This window comes from Crocodylus siamensis, chromosome 4 (assembly GCF_052110815.1).
Source record: "Crocodylus siamensis isolate JL-2025a chromosome 4, ASM5211081v1, whole genome shotgun sequence".
Lineage (NCBI taxonomy): Eukaryota > Metazoa > Chordata > Crocodylia > Crocodylidae > Crocodylus > Crocodylus siamensis.
Window position 1 is genome coordinate 205,473,055 of NC_143398.1, and position 23,689 is coordinate 205,496,743.

Below are 23,689 nucleotides of genomic sequence, written 5' to 3' on the forward strand. Positions count from 1 at the left end.
CAGTATTTCTCCCAGCAAAGTAGTTCCCTAACTAGGTCCTGACGCCAGTCTGCACTGTCCCATCCATCCCAGTTTTGTCTAACCGGCCCTAATCTCACAAGACTCCTGTCTCTCTTACTTCTCTCCTCCCAGTCTTGCTCTTTTGATCTTAGCATTGGAATTGGACAGCTTTTTTCTGGAAGGTGCCAGGAGGGATTTTAGAGAGCACAGGAGAAATAGCTGCTCCAGGCTGGGAACCAGAACTGACAGCAGAGATCAGGAATTACAGGAGAAGTCCAGGTTTGCCCCTCTAGCCCTGGATTTGAATATGATCCGTTGTTCTGTGGGGATGGAGAATGCACAGTTCAGTTGCATGTAAAAATGGACAGGTTGGGACCTATTCATAGACTGTTAGGGGCTGATCATTAGGTCCAGCCCTGCTGTTCTAGGCAGGAAGACAACTGGGGTCAAGTGACCCCAGCGAGATAACTGTCTACTCTCCGTTTTGAAAACCTCCAGAGTAGGTGACTGCACCACCTCTGGAGGGAGTTTATTCCACAGGAAGGATGGAATGTGTGGAGATTTTCAGTGCTCAAATCTTAGTCTCTATGAGCATGTGCAAATTGATATACACCCACCTTGCACTATCCTGCAGCTTAAATTGTGGCCAGATTTGAGTAGATTGTACAACAGTTTTCCTTTATTCTTGGAAATGCCTTCACTCTTTTGGCTGAAATTAAAATTAAAAAACAAATTGGCTTGAAGCATGGGTCCAGCAAGAGAAATTTTAGAACAAGCAGTTAAAATTTGGCGAAACTACAAGCAACTGAACAGAATTTCAGTGGGAAATAGCAAGCAGTCCTAATAGCAGTACTACTAGGCCTGCTTGTAATATGCAAGTGCCACGCATGGCAAAAATTGTTTGAATTTTTATTCAAGAACAGCTCCATGCAAATCATTTGTCCTTATTCCTGGGCAGTGATAGCTCTGTGCTGCCACACACATTCATTTTTTAAAAATATATAACATTCAGCGAGTGTTGCGTCATGTCTCTGAAAATTAATTCAATTACTTTTTGCCTTTTGTGTTTGTGTGTATGTATTTAAAACAGTTGTTGCCATGTCCTGATCTGAAGTGAATAGTTTGGCTCAATCAGTTGCAGAAGTGCTTTTGATCTGAGAAATTCTGGTATTCTGTCATGCACGTATCAATATATCATCAGTGATTTCAAGATTTGAAATTGACAATGAACACTTACATTACAGATTTGTATGCCATTTAAAGAGTTAATATCTTAAGTGCATTTTTGTATGTATTCAAATCTCAGTGTTAGTTTCTGATCCAAGTTATAGGGGAAAAAAACCTAGCACCAGCATTCTGGCAACTGCTTTTTGTGTGCATTTGTTTGAGATTAGAAATCCTCCATGACAGTAAAAACAACACTGAAAGAAAAGTAACTCCCCTCATAATTTCTGCCCCCTTTCCCTCCCTCCTCAGACTAACCAGACTTGGTGAGGAAAGACATTTAAAAAAAAAACAAAACAAAACTTTGTATACACGTTATATTGGAGATCTGAAAATTTTGTATTGCATGTTGCTTTTAATGTAATGTTTTAGCTTCTATATAAAAGGGGAATTGTGGAAAGTGAGGTTTAAGAACATGGTTGGTAATCCAAAACCTGTTCACGATGTTCACTAAATTTTTTACCTCATTGTTCCACTTCTGGGTGGGACCTTCCTACTCTGTTTGGTTCCTTTTGGTGCAATGTTTTTACTGTGTTTGATTCCTAGAATCGTAGGGTTGGGAGGGACCTCAAGTCATGTAGTCCAGTGCGTCTCAACTCATGGGTGGTGATGCAGAAGTGGGCCACAAGAATATATGAAAGGGTTGCAAGTAAACTTTACAAATGGATCCTATTTTGCGTACATTTTTGAAAAAAATGACGCTGCTTGTGCTTCCCCATATGGTAACGCTGTACATACTAATAAACAGAGATCCGTTTTTTCTGTTTGCTATGGAAAAACATGGATTTTCTCTTTTAAAGAGCTGTAGTAGAATTGCAGCCTGGCACACAAGTGGCTGGCTGTGGGAGGAGGTGAGGGCAGTGTAGGCCCCTCTGCCCCCCACCCCCATTACTTGTTGTGCTGGTGATGGTGCAGTTGGTGCAGGGGTCCCAGCGGCAGTGTCAGCAGCAGTTACAAGTTTCACTGCCTTGCTTTGCACTCCCACTCCAGGTCCTGCCTGTTGGGCCACGGGGGGGGGTGGGGGTGTCTTGCTTGTGCTAGTCCAGCCAGGCTGCAGCCCCATGCCTGCTGTGGGTGCACAAATCTGGGGGGGCATGTCCCTTCATGCCCCACACACCCACCCCTGCCCGACACCCCCGGGGAACTGGGGGGTTGGGGGGGAAGGGGGAGGCAGCAGGTTGGGAGTGAGGGGCAGCAGGTTGGGAGTGAGGGGCACCAGCAGGGCTGGGGGGTGGGTGGCTGGGGGGTGTGAGTGAAGGGCACCAGCAGGGCCAGGGGGCTGTTTTCTACTTAAACTATTTACTGGGTCAGGACTGGCCATCAATGTTTACAAATGCGTCCTGGTGGGGAAAAAAAGTTGAAAACTACTGATCTAGTCCAGCCTCCTACATGAATGCAGGATGTGCTGTTTCTGAATCATCCCAGGCAAATGTCTAGCCAGCCTTTTCTTGAAAGTCTCCGGTAAAGGAGAGTCCACAACTTCTTTGGGCAGCTTGTTTCCCTTTCCTATAGTTCTGACAGTAAGGAAGTTTCTTTATTTATTTAATCTAAATCAGTTTTGCTGTAATCATGTCAGTCTTTTGTTGCACTGTGCTGCTTTATATCATGCCCTTTCTGTCAAGGGAGAACAGTTGTTCTCCCTCTCCTTTATGGCAACCTTTCAAATATTTAAAAACTGTTACCATGCCTCCTGCCCTCTCCTTAGTCTCTCTTTTACCAAACTAATCATACCAGTTAAGTAAAACCCTCACATTTTTTTAAAAGTGAGGGTCAGGAGAAATCCAGGATCAAAATCTATGTATTATCCCTCATTTTCATAATCAGTTAAAAAGCAAAAGAAGGAAAAAAAAGGATGCCAACTCTTGTTTCTGCAGTCTAACATTTGCATCCCTAAAATGAGGTTAGTTAAAACAAGAAATGTTCAAACAGGCCAATTGGGGATTTACTTGTTGTTGAAAGATGGTTTCATTTGTAAAATACTTGCATTTTTTTGGTCTGCCAGGGTGTTGTCATTGGTAGTCTCTAGCAGTCAAAGATGATTGTCTTCCATGATTGTTTTCTCTGTGGGTCCAAAGATGGCTGACAAGGCCAATCTGGGATCAACAAGTTCTATTCAGCTAGCCAGGATGTGCTATGGTGAAGAAATGTTGGTAGTAAATTGTTGCCGCAAAGGAGACAACGGGGAGGAACTTTTCCTAGAGCTTGGTCATTTCATAAGATGTCATATAGTGTCAGAAGCTGCATCATAGTTTCTGTAATTTCAGAATTTCCCAGTCTGAAACTGATTGTGTACATCTTCTAGGTAATGCGCTAGGTAGCAAATGTAATGAATACTTTTCAAGCCCTTGGCACTTAATTTTCCTTTCTGGTCTTCATTGTTGTCACTTTTCCCTTACCCTACCCCTCTCTCTCTCTGTTATGCCCTTATTTTGGTACATGTAGAGCAGTAATAACACCTCAAATACTTTCCCATTTAATCATGACTATTCAGCCCTGAAGACAAAGATGACCTGGTGGGGGAGGGGAGGAAGAATATTGGAATGGAATAATGATCCTGATTTCATGACTTCACTCTTAGTCTCTTCATTTGTCCTGTGTGTTATGCATAGATTTGTAAAGGTTAGGCAGCAGAGAGTGATCGTTACCCAGGGACAAACCACCACCATATATGCATCAGGATGAAGAGAAGTTGGATACATAGATGGGGACTTACAGGGGACTTCTAATGACTGCAGCTATGGGAATGTTCTCTTTTGAATAAAAAGAACAAAAGTGATAAAGAAGAATTGGCTGCAGGTATAGACTGGGAAGAAAGTGGGGAACAGACTTTTTTCATCATGGCTGTCCTTCAACCTAGGACATACTTCATGTAAGTTAAATGCATCTACAGTGAGAAAAAAAGTCTGTAATAACATGATGGACATCCATATAAAGTCTCTATTCTTTTTCACACTTAGTCTAACTTTCAATTCAGATAATGGGTCCCTAACTGCTAGAACTGCAGAGTACATCTTGGATTTCAGAACTTAGTGAGCTATGTTGTCTGCTCTGAAATGTTCTCAATGAACAAGGTCTGAAAATTAGAACTTAGTTGCTAATGTTATGGATGATGCATAATATTGGGTTCATTCTTCCATAGCTAGATTTGTTTTGCTGTGTTAAATTTGTTTATAAACAGATGGGAGTTGTAAGACACAGGAAGGAAGGTATGCTATGTAAAAAGATACTACAGGTTTCCCTTGATTTATGCGGTACATGCATTCCTGGAGGCTGCGGCCAGTGGCGGCACTGTTATCTTGCTGGCGCTTGGGGCAGGCTGTGGGGGGACAGGAGGAGCATGATGTAGCCCATTGGCAGCAGGCAACTGGTGTTGGCCACTCCTGGGACTGCTGCAGCAGGGGCTGGGGTGAGTGGGGCTCTGGCCCTTTCCTTTCCCCGCCACAGACTTACCTGCATGGGTGGGGGGGCGCCTATATTGATTGCATAAGAGCGTGTTTACCTCACATATAATGAATTATGGGTCTAAAAATGCTCAGCACATAGAAGCAGTTTGCATATACAGAACGGGTCCAGGAAAGGTGGTCCTGCCTCAAGGAGGCTATTCTTGGGGCGCAGCAGGATGCAATTCCACTGTGCAGGAAGGCAGGAAAAGGGTCCAAGAAACCTTCATGGCCAAGCGCAGAGATCCAGGCTGGCCTGAGGGCAAAGAAAAAAGTGTACTCGCAGTGGAAGCAGGGGACAGGGACCAAGGAAGAGTACACTTTCCTGAGCTGAGCTTGTAGGGATTTGGTAAGGAAGGCTAAAACAGCACTGGAGCTTAGGTTAGCTTTTGGGATTAAGGATAACAAAAAGTCCTTCTTCGAGTATATAGGTAGCAAGAAGTCGCGGGGTAACATTGGACCCCTGCAAGGCAGGGCAGGGCAGTTGGTGACGGATGCGCGAGAGAAGGCAGCACTCTTCAACAAGTTCTTTGCCTCTGTGTTCCCGTCTGCTGACAACGGGGTGCTCTCAGGTGACAGTGTAGAGAGGCCCAGGAAGGATGCGAGTCCCCCGACTGTTAGTTCAGACCTAGACACACCTGGAGGGCTTAGGTGTGTCCAAGTCGGCAGGCCTGGATGACCTTCATCCGCAGGTGCTGAGGGAATTGGCTGGTGTCATTGTGGAGCCATTGGCACGGCTGTTTGAGGACTCCTGGTGCTCAGGCCAAGTCCCTGAGGACTGGAAAAGGGCCAATGTGGTCCCTATTTTCAAGAAGGGGAGGAAGGAAGAGCCTGGCAACTACAGGCCAGTCAGCCTCACTTCTCTCCTGGGGAAGATCTTTGAAAAATTATCAAGGGGCACATTTGTGAGAGCCCTGCAAGGAAAGTGATGTTGAGGGGTAACCAACATGGGTTCGTGCCAAGCCGATCCTGCCTGACTAACCTGGTGTCTTTCTATGACCAGGTAACAAAGACTTTGGTTTGAAGGAGGAAGTCGATGTCATCTTGGACTTCCAGAAGGCCTTCAACACAGCGTCCTAGCCAATTCTGGTGGGCAAGCTGAGGGACTACGGCATTGACGAATGCACAGTCACATGGGTGGCAAACTGGCTCCAGGGGCGCACCCAGAGGGTGGTGGTGGATGGGTTGATGTCGACTTGCGGGGGTGTGGGCAGCAGAGTCCCCCAGGGCTCGATCCTTGGGCTGGTGCTCTTCAACATCTTCATTAGCGACCTGGATGAGGGTGTGGAGAGCACCCTGTTCAAGTTCGCTGATGACACCAAGCTGTGGGGTAAAGTGAATATGCCTGCAGGCAGGGACCACATCCAGGCAGACCTGGATAGGTTGGAGAAGTGGGTGGATCTGAACAGGATGCGGTTCAACAAGGACAAGTGCAGAGTGCTGCACCTGGGGAGAGGGAACCAGCATTATTGTTACAGGCTAGGGGCTGACCCTCTCAGCAGCACAGAGGCAGAGAGAGATCTTGGAGTCATGATTGACTCCAGGATGAATATGAGTCTCCAAAGCAAACAGGCAGAGCCAACCGCACCCTGTTATACATCAACAGGGGCATCACTAACAGATGCAGAGCGGTCTTGCTCCCACTCTATGCGGCACTGGTCAGGCTGCAGCTGGAGTAGTGTGTCCAGTTCTGGGCGCCGCACTTCAAGAGAGACGTGGAAAACCTGGAGAAGGTCCAGAGGAGGGCCACTCATATGGTTGAGGGCCTCTGTGGCCAGCCCTATGGGGGACCTGAATCTCTTCAGTCTCCGTAAGAGGAGACTGAGGGGGGGATCTTGTGGTTGCCTACAACCTTATCAGGGGCCAGCAGCAGGGACTTGGGGAAAGTCTGTTCACCAGGGCCCCCCTTGGAGTCACCAGGAACAATGGCCACAAGCTGAGGGAGGATAGGTTTAGGTTAGATATTAGGAAGAACTACTTCACTGTAAGGGTGGCCAGAGCCTGGAATAGGCTTCCCTGAGAGGTGGTGCTCTCACCTTCCCTGGAAATCTTCAAGAGGAGGCTGGATAGGCACCTGGCTGGGGTCTTATGACCCCTCCCACCCCTAGTGCTCCTTCCTGCCCATGGTAGGGGGTCGGACTCGATGATCTGTCTAGGTCCCTTTCGACACATTGATTCTATGATAACCCGCATATATCAAGGGAAACCTGTATTTTCATTAGAGGTGCATTGATAAAGATTTTCTTGGCCGATACTGATGACAGTAAGCCTGTTGGGGGAGGGGGGGAGGAAGGAAAAGGGAGCAGACTGAGGCCCCCATAGTGAGGGAGGGAGTGGGGCAGGAGCAGGCGCTGCCCAGTCAGGGCAAATGTGACCCTGGGTTGGTCGTGGGGCAGAACTTTGGGTAGCTCGTCCAGGTAGAGCACAGAAACAGGGCAGCTCCCTGCCACTCTGTGCACCCCTGGGGACAGCATAGGGGACATGTGTCCTCCTACCCCCCTAACTTGTGCACAGGGCAAGGGAGGGCTGCAGGCTTGGGGCCAGGGGCTGTGCCAGCCTTTTCCCGGGGGGAGAAGCTGGGTCAGGGCTGTGCATGGGGCAGGTGGCAGTGGCACTGGGAGGGAGCTACAGGGAATTTTGGGGTGGCTCTAGTGGGGAGTGGCCCCCCCCCATACCTCCTGGATCATCCACCTGCCCTCCCCACCTGCCCTGGGGTTGCATTCACTGCCCTGGTTGGGCAGTGCTGCCTCCTGCTCCTAGCCCTGCCTCCCTTTCTCATCATGGAGGGCCTTGATCTGCCTCCCACATACCCTGTCCCCCACAGGCTGACCGGCCAGACTCTGCTCTCCAAGCAATCATGCTGTATTCCTGGCCACGTGTATGCTGAGGATACGCATATGCACGCAGCATATATTGGTGACCTTATTGGCTGCATCAGCCCCAAAAAGCCAATTGCCAATAATGTCAATTTTCCTTTATCGGTGCCAGTCCAATATGCGACCAATATATCGGTGCACCTCTAATTTTCATATTCTTTTCCTACACTTACATTTGACTGACTGACATTAACCATGTTTTAAGGCAAAGGTAAAGAATTCTGTTGTTAAACAAATTTTGCTATGTATTTAAAATGACTTGATTCATATAGGTAAATTCTACTGTTTTTTCTTCACCATTCCACATCCTAAACCTAGAGACCCATCTAATTGTAACAAAATATAGATACAGAAGGTAAACTAGATTCACTTGCATCCTAGGTTATATCTTCTATTTTCGTCAGGTGAATATGTTCCTTAACATTCAACCTAGGTAGAAGTTTTAATCTACTGCACAGTGCTTTTGCTCCAAATTTCTGTATATCATCACATGTATATTTTCAGGAACTGTTTTTGGCTCCTTGCTCTTAATGATTTTTTTGTCTAGAGTAAAATCTGGAGCTTCTGGGACCTTACTAAGTCATATCCTATAGAATGTAGTTATTTACCTGCTGTGGTGGTACTAGGTATGTGGAGTCTGAATCTTACTGTCTGGCTTATTGACTGCTAATTTAGGTCAAGTGAGAAGGTTTTAGCTCTTGAGGCCTCAGTCCTGGAAATTGTTGCCTTGGGATGTGATTCACTTCTGAATATGCTGCTAAACGAAAGCCTGCATTTTTGCCAGTATCTTGGAATTGAACTTTTCCTTCTCACATTACTGCTGCTTGGCTTCATGCCATCCTGTTGCTATTGCCAACTCGTTTTCTTGCCATATCACTAATTCTGTCACATGTAAGCACACTTTGTAAAAAGGTTTTTAAGCTTTTGTTTAGCAGCTCAGGTCAGGTTTGTGTTTTTTCTTGGCTTTGCTTCTCTAGCACGCAGCCAAATGTTCTCCTAAAAGTGAACCTGCTCATGGACCAGATGTTCTGTTGGGAATCTGAGTGTAATTTTAGGATCTTACAAATTTAGATGCATAAAAATAATTGTGAAAGAAACAAGACCAGAGCACGTGTAGTTTAATGTATTGTAGTATAACTAAATCTAGAAGTGTCTACAAGCATCACAGCTGTAGTATAACTACAGTTTCAGTTTCTGCAGTTGTGATGCTTGATTAAAGAAATATGGATTCTCCCCACAGATTGGTTAATATCCTTAGCGCATCTCTAGTTCTTCAATTTGTGTAAACTTAGTGTTATTTTACGAACTCCATTTCCCCCCCTCATTGGCCACTGTGACCAGGTTATGGGCCTCCCCATTAATTTTGTAAAGTATCAGGGTCTTGAAAGGTAGAATTGAACTGCCATAATTATTTCAAATAAATTAGGTGTCTACGTGGACCATCTAGCCCTTAAATGGTCTCTGACAATGGCAAGTAGTTTATGCTTTAGAGATGCTTTTGAGGGGGAGTGTATGAATGGGGCATTCCTAGTGTAATCTTTAATCCTTAACAAAAAGTAACATGCAACATACTAATGAAAGCTTCATTTCCTTTACTGCAGATGGGCAGGTTTGAATCAGGTTTTGATGTTTTCACTTTTCAAATACCCGTGTATTCTTTTGGTCTGGAACTTTAGAAGCATTTAGAGAGGAGCTTCTTATTGACCCATGTAGTTCTTTGTTTACTTCCAGGGCTGGAGAAAGTTTGTAGTGAAAGCAGAATTAGTGTTAACATCAGAGATCCAAAACAATATATTTTATGTTGTTTCTGATGACATGCTTATCACTGGTATTTGAATAGCTTGTAGTATATTAAATAATGTGACTGACATTTTGTCAAGGATTTCTCTTATTCTGTCTGCAGGGAGAGAAGAGTCTCTTACAGAGTGTTTTTTATTTTGGAATTTTAAAAAATGTATATATGTATGTTTCTATATGTTTGTTAAAGGCAGCGCACGAAACAAGAGCACCTTGCCCTTAGCAGAGTGGGACTTCTAGAGAGACGAAGGAAAGATTTAAATGATTTTATGTAGGGGTGCACCAGTAAAGATTGTTTTGGCTGATACTGATGGCCAATCATTAACGAGTCATTTTTGTAGCTTGACCATGAGAGAAGCTTTGAAAATCTGTCATGATGACTGCAAGAGATAAGCAAAAAGGCATCTTTCAAGGTACCTTGTGCATCCCCATTTTGGAGAGAGGGAATTTGTGTAGTTTGAAGATTTAGGGTTGATAGCATTGAGAGTCTTTGTTGGCATTGAAGTACAAGACAAACGTGTATGGCTTACTTTAGTTATGCATGGTAGTGTACGTGCCCTTTAGTCAGTTAATTTGAATTAGTTCATTTGAAAAATATTATATGCAAAATATAGATTCCAGTATGAAGTTTGAATATGTTTCTAAACTGGAAACACTTCCAGTGTCTTGCAAAGAGTATGTAACAAAAAAGGAAACATGGTATAGGACAGACAAACAGGTAGCCAGTACCAAATTAAGATGTGCAGTGGTCTAGATTGTATTCCAGGTAGTTTCTTGCTGTCTCAAGTAACACTGCTGAATTGCTTTCTCCAAACAAAGTTAAGAGAACTGGTGTGCAGTTGCAGTTCTTATAGCTAGGGAAGGGATCTCCTCAGATAGTAGTTTACAGGCATTTACATTTGAGATTGAGATCCCTGAAGACCTTAAGCTTATTGCAGTTCTGGAGCAGCAAAAGTAGGGAACTTTTGTGCTACTGCTAGCTGAACTATTGTGGAGCAAACACATTAACTAGTCATGAAAAGCTAACTGGAATCAGGACAAGAATGCAAAGGTATTAAAGTAAAACAGGTCAGAGTAGTCCAGCAAGGACTGGCTCTAGTAACGAGTAGTAGGAGGTTATTCCTACTTTTAGGAATGTTTGTATTAAATATTTCCGTCCTGTGTTTTGCACCTGATGTGAAGTAGGAGGGTGCAGGAGGACCTGATATAACTGCATGTTATAGCGTGGACAGGGAGCAAAGGGAAGGAAATAGAAAGCAGGGCAGCAGGTGAGTCAGTGAACATAGGGCTAGGAACAGAAAGCAGAGAAATATGCATAGGAGGAGGGAATCCGAGTTGCACTTGGGCAGGTTGCAGGGCTAATTTGGCCCAACTGTCAAAATGGTTGGTCCTGACTTCTATGAAGAAAGCCACTGCTAAGCTAACATTTGTTTAGTTCAAGATGTTTATTCTAATTGTATGTTTTGTTAGGAAAGTGCCTGAAGGAGCACTCCCTGCCTCATAAACTGATGTTTCTTCTGCCCATTTAAACTCCGTTGATTTTCATGACTGTACTTTATGATCTGTTTCATTCTGGTATTGACCACTAGTATATTTTTAAAAGTGTATTGTGTATCCAGAAATGTGTGCTGCTTTTAGAAACAGCTTTATCACATTAAGTGTGAGTTTAAAAGTATTCCTGTAAGTGTGACAAGCTCACACGGTGTGAGATTTGCTTTATTTTATTAGCAAAAAGTATTCAAGAAATGGGTGCTGGAGAAACCAACAGTTTCAAGAGGCTCCCTATTTGTTAAAGGATGGCCCACAGCAACCAGATCAAGTCTTTGTGCTTAAATATAATTAAACAGTCCTTGGACAAAAAAGCTGGCAGTCTAGGTAAAAAGTGAGAGAAAGTATTGGTCAGCTAAACTTGCTAATTCAGGTATTTTTCTGGTATGTCTACATGAGTGTCAGTTTATCTTTCCAAAAGAAAAAGTACTGGAAAAGTTTTCCTAATAGTTATGTTGGTATGTGTAGTAAATTTCAAACTGAGTTGTTTATGGGCTAAGATATGCTAGCAGAAAGGATTTTATAAACATATTGCAAGAAAGCTGTAGTTAGAAGGCCAGCAATCATACAAATATGAAAGAAAACTGAAATTCAGTATCAGAAGGTAAAACCATTATGCTTGGAAAGAAACTTAAAATAAAACCTACCCTCCCATTCATGATGTGGGGCCACTGATCCCCTGCTGCCATATTTCTGGACCTTGAGGGAGCTTTGTGGCCTGGATAATAAGGCTCGGTGGGTCAGGGTTGAGCACCCCGCCAGTTTAGGAGAACAAATTTTCAACACCCTTTTCCTGAAAAGTAAGGTTTGAACAAATTATTAAACAATGTAGGAATGTTCTTAGACTTTTTTAGCCATGCTAGTCTGAGGTTAGGCAGGGTAGGGTAGGGTGGCATCTTGGGGTGAGTCCAGACATGTGTAGACGTTTGGTTCCATGGGAACAAGTAGTGGCAGTACACCTTGCTCTGCCGCTACTTGTCCCCGGGGAATGCCCATACTGCACATGTTTTGACGTGTGCATGTGACAAGTGCTCTGGGTAGGCGAAGGGAGGCTGGGGCCAGCACTGGGCTGACCTTAGAAGCCTTACTTGGGGTCATGGGGACCTCCTGGGGCTGCAGCTACAGCAATTCTGAGTGGAGCACGGCTGGCAGCAGAGCAGAGCTCTGACCAGCCTAGCTTCACTTTTCAGCAGCATATGCTGGCCAAGCATGCATTGCTTTAGGGTTTTTTCTGTGGTTTTGTTTGTTGTTGTTGTTTTTAACCCCTGGATATCCAGGGGTCAAAAAAAACCCTGGCACAGTGAACACTTGGCCAGCATGCCCTTTCACTGTGGAGAACACCAGACTGTGTGATGTATGGTGCTGCAAACATGTTTGTGGCATGGCACCATGCAACTATGCTTGTCTGGATGCACCCTTGGATTCTGAGTAGTTAGAAGCAGGATCCTTTGTAGGCAGCAACATACATTGTCAGATACTAGGAAGGAATGCTGTATCCATTCATAGCATCTGACAGAGGAAGTTGTTGCATGTGAAAGGTTATGCCATTTCTGAACCAAGAATGTTTTTAGGGGACCTATGACATCTTTACTCTGGAGTTTCCCCGTGTTGTCAATTACGATATTTTTAAAAAAACTTCATTTTGGTATGTTGCAGAAGCAGCAGCACTATTGCTAATAGATCAACGCTGGTGTTAAGCTAGTTATTTTCCTGCAAAACTGCCAAAAATGTTGTTACATGTGGGCAGCTAAATGTTTGGTTGAAAAAAAAACACACACTTTAAAAGAACTTCTGGTAACAGTAGTGGTTACTTTCAGCTCTTGTACAAACTAAGATTGTATACTGGGAAAGAAGACTTGTTTTGTGCCTCTGTTTTTTTTATTCTATCAGAGAAGTTCTTGATAGGTGAATCTGCAGCCAAAGACACAACATAGTGTTCTGTGACACTTTCGGTGTGTTTTATGGGGCAGTGGGAAACAAGAGCACCATTATCGGTGGCTTCCATAGCCAAATCTGCTGATCTGTTGTGTCCTGCAGTATACTTATTTGCAAGTTTTAATAGGGTCACAAGAAAGATGAAGATAAATTAAAAGAAGAACAGAGGCAGCTGTGTCCACACTAACAGAAAAGTCAGCTGGGATCTTGTACTGTAATACTTCCATTGTGAACAAAATAGACCTACAGAGATCAGAGGAGCATCAGGGAGCCAAAAATGTACAGGACAAAGTTGATTAAATGATTGCATAGTAAAGATATATGTAGTGCTCTTATTTGATAGAGGAAATGTTAATGTTAAGTTAGTATTTAAATTAAGTACGTAAGTAAATAATACAGACCTTTTTCTGCTTGTTACTGGAGTTGAGCTTGCTTTGTTGTTTTTGAAGACGCAAATACAATTGTTCCTCACACTTGTGTACCCACACACCTCAAAACCTAAATCTAATTCTGAGTTTGACATTAAAAATATACATGTTCTGAGTCTTTTTAAATGAAAAATCTGAGCATTCCTTCACGAACATGCCATTGAAACAATTGTCTTTTATCCAGCATGAAAGTTAGTGAAATTAAAAGATTTTGTAGAAACATGTTAATTATTGACACATCTGCATTTTCCGGAGGAAAAACATTCCCTCAGAAAATTCTTGACCAGCTCTGGCAAAGAGTCTTGAGTTCTGTTACTAGTCCTATCACTGATTTTTCTTTGCAACTTGGTCTAAAGCACTTGTTTCTCCTTCTTTCCATAATCTTTCCTCTTTAGAATATAGGCTTTTAGTTAGGAGCTGCCTGCCTGTCACTGTGTGTCTAGTGTGATGTGGCCTGAGTAGTTGTGGTCTTTAGGGGCTTCTCTCATGCAAATAATAATGGGTGTAAAGAACATGTCTTGGATTGTTATGGCTGAGCCTCACTGAATCTGTATAAGATCGTTTCTCCCACCCAACAATGCAGAATCTAGAAAACGGCATCAATTCTGTGTAGGTAGTGTGGATAAACTCAATCGTGATGCTTCAGTTGCTCAACACCAGCAGCTGAAACTCAATCAACTGGATGCTCCACTGCATTGAAAGCATAAATGTTTTCTTTAATGCTTTACATTTGAAATGCAGTGGCTAAGAGTCTGCATTTATTTTTGTACTATACTAACGAGGAGTGAAATGACATTGTTACCTTGATTACCAGAGCTATCTAAGCAAGATTCTTAATTTGATGAGTAAAGTATAACTGAGCAATGCTAGTTTGGGTTAAGTCTGTGAAGCACAAAATTAGCAGATTAATTTACAGGGGAAAGACACTGTACTGGTGCTCCATTCTTTCAGTATATTTTGTATAAAAGTTCTGTGATAGTGAATGAGAAGTAACTTTTTGAGCAAATTTCCAGAAAGTTTTAAGTAAAATTTGCAAATGGAGCAGATCCAGTAGTTAACTTGGAACAAGCAAAGTAATTTTCCAGTATAAATCATTCTCTATGCAAAAGTAGAGTACTAAAAATAATCCAGTTCCTCTGTTTGAATGACTAAATATCCATACATGTAGTAAGATGGCAGTGTTTGAAGCCATGATGGTCCAGAAAATGTGCAAAGCAAGGGCTTTTTTCATATCTTTTTATTGCATTAACTGTATAGTTGGGTGAGATGTTAGACAAGCTTTCAGGAACAAAGTTCCTTTCTTCATGTCCCATAAACATCTATCAGTGATTTCTAGAAGTGCATCGATATATCGGTCCCATATCGGATCGGCACCAATATGGGGAAAATTGAAAGTATCGTAAGTTGGCTTTTTTTTTTTTGCCTGATGTGGCTGATAAATGCCCTGTGTATGCACACAGCCGCAGCATGCACAGGCCCAAGAGTGCAGCCTGCCATCTTGAAGATGAGCATCTGGCTGGGAAGTGCAGTTCCCCACCCCCATAGTCCTGCTGCCTGCCCTGAGAGCAGCACAGCCTGGCCCAGCCCCTGCCAGGAAGAATCCAGCACAGCCCTAGCCCCAGCTCACAGCGTCATCTTGCCATGCCATGTCTCACCCCACCCCACCCCATGCAGATATGGGAGTGCATACCCCCTCCCCATACCCTGCCAGGATGCAGGGCAGGAGCCACACCCCCTGGATGAGCTCTGGCTTCATCTTGTGCCCCGCCCCAGCTGAGCAGCACCACAGGAGCCTCAACCTGCCTGTTGTTCCCTCCCCCCCATGCCCCTTCTCTCCCCCTGCTCCTTTACCCACACTAGACTTACCAGCCCAACGCTCATCTTCAAGCTGCCTGGCTGCATATTGGTATTAGATCGGTATCAGCCAATATGGCTCCTTAAAAATCAGCCATCGCTGGCAGCAAAAAAATCCTCTATTGGTGCCTACCCCTAGTTTTTTCTAATGCAAGCTAGAAGACCACACATGTTGTTGGTTTTATATGTTAAGCTCATTGGACAAACCAGGGTTCTTTTCATACCTCTGCTTTTCCCCCTACAAGCTTTGTGCATGCCACCTTCCCTTCTCCATTCTATTTTAGGGACCTCCTGCAATCTAACCATCCCCTTCCATTTGTGCCAGGAGCAATATGTGCTCCAATTCTTCTTTCATCTGCATATCCATAGGACTCTATGGCCCTTCAGTTTTTCTTCTACCATATATCTGGAGTTCTGGGTTTATCTCATATGTACTCCTCTCCCCAGGCCATGGATTATTCCTCTATAATAAGGGCTTTCTGCTTCTTTGGGTTCTGTGTGCCTCCTTTTCTCTGTAGCAGGGCCTCTGGTTACAGCTCTGTTTCCACCTGCCTGCTGTTTTATCTATAGACAATTGCAAGAGGTGTTTAAAGAAGTTGGTCTGTAACCAAGATGTGAGGGGTTGCATTTGTCCCCCATTTACCTTTTGCAGTTTTCTCATTTGTACTGAAACCAGCTGGGGTTTGTCTCTTAATATCATAGAAAAGTAGGGCTGGAAAGGACCTCAGGAAGTCATTTAGTCTAACAGTGTTATAGGCAGGATCATTCTTGACTGAACCATCCCATTCAAAGGTCTGTTTAACCTGCTCTTAAAAACTTCCAAGGATGGAGATTCTACAACCACCTGATAGCTTGTTCCAATGCTTAAATACCCTCATAACAAGAACATTCTTCCAAATATCCAACCTAAGTTTCACTTGCTACAGATTGTTCCTTGTCACCTGCAGTTGCAATGAATAGATGGCCATAACGTTCACTGAAACTTTCGACTTGATTGGATTCGGCATTTACAAGTCATTGCATAATAGAAAACAAACTGCTATCAAATTCAGTATTAATCTTCTATGCTCAAAGGACTGTCCAGTTAAAATGTACACTGAAATTTTGTTGCTCAAATTAGAAAATATTGGAAATATTCTGTGGCAAATATGTTTGTCATAGAATATGACTAATTTAAAATTATTTTCCGTAGGTGCAATGGATGAGCTTCATAGCCTGGACCCAAGAAGACAAGAATTGTTAGAGGCCAGATTTACAGGAGTAGTGAGTGGCAGCACTGGTAGTACTGGAAGTTGCAGTGTTGGAGCTAAAGTAAGTAAAATTGGGCAAAGACTTAACCATGTCTTTTGAAATGATAATGTACTGATTTACGTGTATTCTACGTTTGCACGGTGCATAGAATCACAAGAATGGATGGCTTGAAAGGACCTCAAGACTCTAGTCTTGAGGCAAGATAAGTATACCTAGGCCATTCCTGACAGATGTTTGTCTAAAATAGATGTTGACAGCCTATGGCCTCTGGGCTGGATCTAGCCTGCAGAGGCATTTAATCTGGCCCACAGATATGGACCTTTGGAGGCATTCAGCTGTAGAGGGCTTTGACTGAACGTGAGAAAAGCCATAGCAGTGCCACGTGCTTTCTCTGTGTTGCCCTGGGGGAAGCAGTGGCAGCAACTGGGTTGTAGCATCCACTCCTAGTGCGTGCCTCTGACCTGAATGGGATCACTTTGGCCCACAGCCTGAAAAGGTTGCTGACTGCTGGTCTAAAACCCACTCTTAAGAACTGCCAATAAAGAATGTAGCATAGCATCCCTAGGCAGCTTGTTCCAGCAGTTAGTATCTTTTATAGATTCCACCCCCCCTTAAATATCAAACCTAAGTCACCTTTGCTGCAGAGTCTGTTTCTGTCATGCCCTAATGGACATGGCAAATAATTAATAGATATCCTTTTAAGACTTACTATCATGTTTTCCCTTTAATTTTTTCTATACTAAGCCAATTTCTTTTTCCTGGATAGCAAAGTTAGGCTGACTGGTCTGTAATTCTCAGGATCCTTCGTTTTCCCTTCCTTTTAAAGATGGTCCAGTGTTTTCTCTAGTCTAGGTGCCTGGGACTTCCCCTGTCATTTATGAGTTTTTAAAGAGAAATCAAAGATTTTTTGACTGTCCGTCTTGTTGTCTTTTTTGCCATTTATTTCTTTGTGTTCCTCTTTTGATATTTCTAGAATATTTCTGTATTGGCTTTTTTTTTTTTTTTACCCTTTGCTGGTTTTAACTCATTTAGGCCCTTAGCAGACATTACATTTAAAATGTGGTTAACCATTTAATCATGTCTTAAATAGTAACCCACTATGTGTTCAGGCAATTAATGGTGCAACAAAATGAGAAACCAGCCACACAATTATGCCACAAAATGTGTAATTTTTGTGGTTGGATTTCACCGTGCCTTGAAATGAACATGTGGCAGGGTTTCTGCCATGCCTGCTGAATGCCTGCTGTTTTCAGGGTGCTGAGTTGAGGTATTGAACAAGGAAATATCCTTAATTATGCAAATAGAGTTGTTAATCCCAATTAAAGGATCCCACTGTGAAAGAGGTGGAGCCTCAACCCTCACTAACCATAAGCCTGCTGCCTGACTCTAGTTAGCAGAATATCATTAATTAGTGACTCGATGCCAACACAAGATAGAGGAGTAACAACAACGACTATATTCAGCAGCAAACAATATATGCAATAACAGCATCCCAATATCAACAATAACAAACAACAATGCCAATGGTAGATCCAACTGAGGGTGCTACAGAGCAATAGCCATCTCTCACCAGCAGCAAACATTCACTGCAGACAACACCACTTAGGTAAATCCACATTCTACAGAAGTATTGGTTCCCCCCAGACCCTCACTGTGTGTACACACCCTCAAACATATGGAGAAGAGTTTTCGCTTCCCAGGCCTTCACTCATGCTTGTGTGGGGTAGTCACTCACTGTAGCTCAACCAGCCCAATGATCTTCTGGAACACTCTCACCAAGCATACAAGGTACAATCACATGCTGGACCATGTTGGCCTCTGGCCTCCTAGGCTGTCCAGCCACAGCACTCCAAACACACACTCACCAGCACCCACATGCAAGGATCCTATTCATTCCACAGGAGATGGTTCCCTGCCACTGGACTACACTACAGCTCATGGCTACTCTGGGCCTTCTTGCCTCAGGCACTCCAGGTACACATTCATGCACACAGGGAACACACTCGTTTTGCAGGAGAGCCAGATCCCTCAGATCTGGTCCCTTTTATAACTTTTAATTGCACCATATTTCTAAACCCATCAAACTTGTAGGAACTGTCAGTCATTTCTCCAACCAACAGATGCACTTGGCAGTCATAACTTGAATAGACATTTATCACTCTCTCAGGCTTTATCCAGTCATGGTACCAGTCACCTCAGAAGGTGTGCTTTCATGTCTTTTTCAACCTTGGTGCCAAATCTATTTATCACCTCTCTGCCAACTGAGCATGCTCAAAGTTCAGAAAGAAGGATACAGTTCAGTAGTTCAGGCTTTCTGGAGCCTTCTTGAACCAAACACTGCTGAATATGTGCAACTTTTAAGCACAAGGCTAGAGATGCTGAGGTTTATAGGCTACCAGAGGGGAGCTTATCAGTTGGGCCAGAGTGCCAGGTCATGGGAAGCTGTGGGGCTCCTCATGACCAAGAATCCAGGTTTTCCATTTGCTGCTGAAAAACACTGATATTTGTTTTTCCTGTTAAAGGAGAAAAATGTGGGAAACCACTGAATTCTTAGGGCTGGGGGAGAGGGAAGAGAATGATGATAGGCACTTGCACATATGTATGTGGTAGCCAGGCAGCATGGTAGAGAGCAGCTCCTGCAGCTCTCCCCAGGTAAGTATGGGAGGGGGAGTAGGCAATGAGATGAGCAGGCATGGGGGAGGCAGGGGGACAAGTCCCTGTCACAGTGCCCTGCCTGCCGGATTTCTACTCCCACAGTGGGCATGGTGCTGCAGCCTGGCCAAACCAGCCCAGTGGGCAGGACCTGGTAGACAAGGGTGGCAAGACTTGCTGCTTCCACTGCCAGAACCACTGTGAGAGCTGTGCCAACAGTGCAAGGAGTAACAGATGGCGGGGTGGGAGCTGTGCTGCCCTCACTTCCTCCCATCACTAGCTGCTTGTGCACTGGGCTGCAGCTTTTCCATGGAGGGGAAGTGTGGGCGGGGCAGTGCAGGCAGACTGAGGGGAGTAGCAGCAGTGACTAGCCCATGGAAGCACAGTAGAACCACAGCTTAGTGTTTAAGCAGCTGGCAGCAGTAGGAGATAAAGGCAACATTTTCTCTCCACCCCTGGTCCATTACTTCTTCACTGCTGTCACACTGCCAGCAGTGCAAGAGGGTTGCTGCCCCACTCTGCTTTCCCATGCTGGGTCCTGCCCATTGGGCCACAGAGAGGGCTTCTGCTTGTGCTGTTCTGGCCAGGCTGCAGCCCCATGCCCTGCTGTAAGCACACACATCGGCAAATGCCCCTCTATGCCTGCCTGATGTGTTGTCTTTGGTTGGGCACCCCCCCCCCCCGCCCCTATGCTGGGGGTGGAGGGTGTTGGCTTAAAAACGGTATTTAAAGGTCTGTTTTTGGGAATTGGCTTATAGATATAAGTTATATGCATTATAAGGGTTCAAGATAAACAACAGGGGTTAAATGGATTTCTGAAGAACTTGGGAGACTCACTCAGCTTCTCATGGCATGGAAAGCAGGTGGGCTGTCTAGCACAACAAGGCCAGTGGATGGGCACAGTCTGAGAGATGAAGGGGGCATGCCATAACATGAGATCACAGCCTTCAAGGCAGACAGGTTGTCTAACACAAGGACACACAGCTTGGGAACCAAAGAAGTATGTACCATACTGTCCCATAACACAACATAAGTGACATAAGGTACAAGGCCCCAGAGCAACAGGGGGTGCTAAGTCCCAGTATTGGGGGAACAGATGAAATTAAGAGAAGGCCTAGAAAGCTATGTGGACATGCGACCACACAGAGGAACCAACCAGAGATAGCCATGGATGAAGAGTCATCAAGGGGGAAGGAGAATACAAAACCAGAGACTTGAGATTAACTAAGCGTCCCTTCCTGTCCTTCCGTCTCTTCCTCCTTGTCCCTCCCTGTCCTGCTCCCTGAGAGGGGTCCCTGTCCCCATCCCCTGGGGTCCCTGAGACCACCATGGACTGAGGGCATACCAGCAGCCCATCTCATGCACCCCACTGGAAGGGGGGCTGTTGGCCTTGGCATCTCACAACCAGACTGCTGACACCTAAAAGAGAGAGCCTCAGAGTAGAGCCTGCATCCTGACCAGATGTATTTTGACTCTGATGATAGCCTTAGGATGGGTAAATACAGAATTGTTTGATTGTTTGTATTGCTTTTTTGGTATCACTCTGTATCAATAAATTTGCCTATTATCAACTGGCAGATGTTGTGGTTGGTCTGAGGGTTATGCTCACCCAGAACAAAGGTATAGAGGCTGGATCCAAATTCAGTGCCAACAGAAAGCAGTGGGCTGGGCATGAGGGGCACCAGCGGGACTGCGGGGGATGTGAGGGTCCGTGGGACAGGATTGAGGGGCACCACTGGAGACGGGGAACTGCGGGTTGGGAGTGAGGGGTACTGGCAGGGGTCCCATGATCAGCTCATTGCTGGTCCCAGGACTACTCTGGCATGTCAGATTGGCTCCAGTGTGGTTGTTAGGCTGGGATTTACTGTCAGCTGATGGTTGGTCCCAGCTCCAGAATTGCACTGGAGTCTTAAAGCAACTCCAGTATGGTCCCAATCATCAGCTGACTGTTGGTCCCAGCCCTAGGACTGTATAGTTCATGCTGGGCTGTGGGCACCTGCTTTCAAATTTAATGATCCTGAACTCCCCCTGCACTGGGAAGTAGTAATGGTGTTATGAAGATCTCATCCCAATCCCCTAATCATGTGTGCTGCCATGCACGTGTGGTGCGGCAGGAAGTGTGACTGTTAGGATCCGGCATCAAATCCCATTGCATCTTTAAATGAACATGTCAGGGATCTTGAATCTTAACCTTTCTGAGTTGATGTTCACCCTTGCTCATGTGTATTTGTAATCACTATTTCTGTAATTCATTTTTTTATTTTTAGGTTGTTGTAGAACATCTTTCTTCTATACTGTGATAATTTGCATTGTGCATTTAAGACTGTGTCTTCAGTAGCTTCAAGTTCTCATATGCTTTTTTCCCCCTCTTAGATTTTCTTCCCAAGATGTCTTATCTATTCAGTTCCATGAGTAGGTGTCTACCCAACTCAAGTAGGCAGCCAGCCAGTTTCGCAGGGAGATTGCGGGGCTGGCCGCCATTTTTGTAGGCTGATCGTGGTGGGGTGCTGAGGGCTGCCCTCATGCAGCTGTGCCCCTTGCTGCTGATTGGTAGCAAGGGCTGCCTGTCATGTGGCCCCACCCCTTGCTGCTGATTGGTGGGGAGGGGTGGGGCCACCTAACAGGCAGCCCCCTTAGCCAGCCAGCAGTGAGGGGTGGGGATGACAGCCATTTTGGGCTCCCCTTTGTTCTGGCATCCTTGCTTCTTTCCTCCCCTTCCTCCTCCTGAGGCAGGCTGCACAGCTAGGCTGCAGCACTGCGAGGACTGCTGGCTACTCTGGGGAGCCAGCATTTTATTTTCAGTAGGATTTATTTTTCCCCCTTGGATTTCATGGACATGACCTAATTTTGCTGTCAGTGCCAGATACTGTGTTTTGTACAAAATCACAATTTTACTAGGTACCTCTCCATGAGTTTTCTAAAGTCTGTTTTTTGAAGTCCATTGCTTTTAATATGCTGCTCTTTCCTTTCCTTAGAGTTGTTTCATAGTTTCTAGGGTCGGAAGGGACCTAAGTAGATCATCTAGTCTGACCCCCTGCCATGGCAGGAAGTAATACTGGGGTCAAACGACCCCAGCAAGATGTTCATCCAACCTCCTCTTAAAAACCCCCAGGATAGGAGCTAGCACCGCTTCTCTTGGAAGTTGGTTCCAGACCCTAGCCGCCCTGACCGTGAAGTAGCGCTTCCTGATATCTAGCCTAAACCTGCCCTCTGCCAGCTTGTGACCGTTATTCCTGATCACTCCTGGCAGTGAACGGGGGAATAGTGACTCCCCCAATGCCTGCTGATCCCCCCTGACTAGTTTATAACAGGCCACTAGATCCCCCCTCAGTCTTGTCTTGTGGAGGCTGAACAGGTTCAGGTCCCATAGCCTCTCCTCATAGGGCCTGCCCTGCTGAACTCATTTAATCACTTGCACCAAAATTATATTTCCGCTTCAGATTCTCAATCTGTTACTTTAACTTGTAATCAAATCTATGTGGCCACACTATCCCATTGACTAAGTTATCTTAAAGAAACTGTCCTTGTTGTAAACCAAGAATTAGCATTCCAATTTGTGTCCTGCTGCATTTCTTTTCCAATAGATATCTGGGTAGTTAAGTCGTGTATTATCGCTTACATCCTATCGTCTAAATACTTCTAGTAATTGCTTTAAAAAAAGCCTCATCCATCCTCTGGTAGTTGGGCGTTTCCAATAAATTATAATGCTGGGATGCCATTTCAGAAATGTAAGGTGAAAAATTAAAAATAGATTGTAAAATGAATTCTCTTGGTTGGTTCTTGTGATCAGATACCCGAAAAAATGGAGATTTCAAAATAATTTATGTTCCCTGAGAAAGTAGTACCAAAAGACATTTGTTGCTGTTTTTACAGAAAAATATTCTCTAAAAAGTTGTTATTTTATATTTGTTTAAAAATATTTAAGGATAGCTGTGTTCTTTCTAACTTTAATTTAAAAAGGATATTCTTTGGAATGGTTTTTATACGTGTAGGAACAATCAGTTTAACTGTGCAAGATCAGTGCATTTTGTCTATCAAATTCAGTTTCCTACTTGCAGGTTATATGATACCTATGGTTAATCATTTTTTCTTGAAGTGTGAAATTTGATTACTCTTATTTTGTATTACTACAGATGTTAATAACTTACTACGTATTTTATAAATTTGAGAATATTTATTTGTCCTTTTTCACTAGGCCTCAACCAATAATGAAAGCTCTAATCACAGTTTTGGAAGTTTGGGATCTCTAAGTGATAAAGAATCAGAGGTATGTATGCTAAAAAAAAAATCACAACTACAAATTTAACTATATGTTTTGGTTGAACACTTATTTTAAATATACAGTTTTAAAGAAGATATATGCCCTCTGTTTACCATGAAATTAAAAAAGTATGTGTAACACTAAAATGTACAATATATTGAGGAACAAAGTAAGGCTTCATCAAAAGTATTGTTGTCTTTGAAATTCTGTTGGTTGCTTGCTTTATCATTAAAGGCTAACTGCATTGTTTTAGCTTAGGTGTGTTACAGAAACAAGGGAATGATAGGTAGGAAGGGGAGGAAAAAGGCACAGAGAGGTCTTTAAGCTACCCTTTTGCCTTACTGATTCTGGTCTGCTTTGGGCTAAAGAAGCTCCGGTTTTATTTAGGGGGCAGGGGAAGATGGAAGGGTTCTGTCTGAGTTA

At 44.1% G+C, this 23,689-nt stretch overlaps 1 protein-coding gene across 1 annotated transcript in view; it reads left to right on the forward strand.

Moving 5' to 3' along the window:
* The window catches only part of TLK1 (tousled like kinase 1), a 137,637-nt gene that overhangs the window by 48,269 nt on the left and 65,679 nt on the right, over positions 1-23,689 (forward strand). The window contains exons 2-3 of the mRNA XM_090045486.1: positions 16,295-16,413; positions 23,201-23,272. Coding sequence (XP_089901612.1) covers positions 16,295-16,413; positions 23,201-23,272 — 191 coding nt within the window. The remainder of the gene's footprint in view (positions 1-16,294; positions 16,414-23,200; positions 23,273-23,689) is intronic.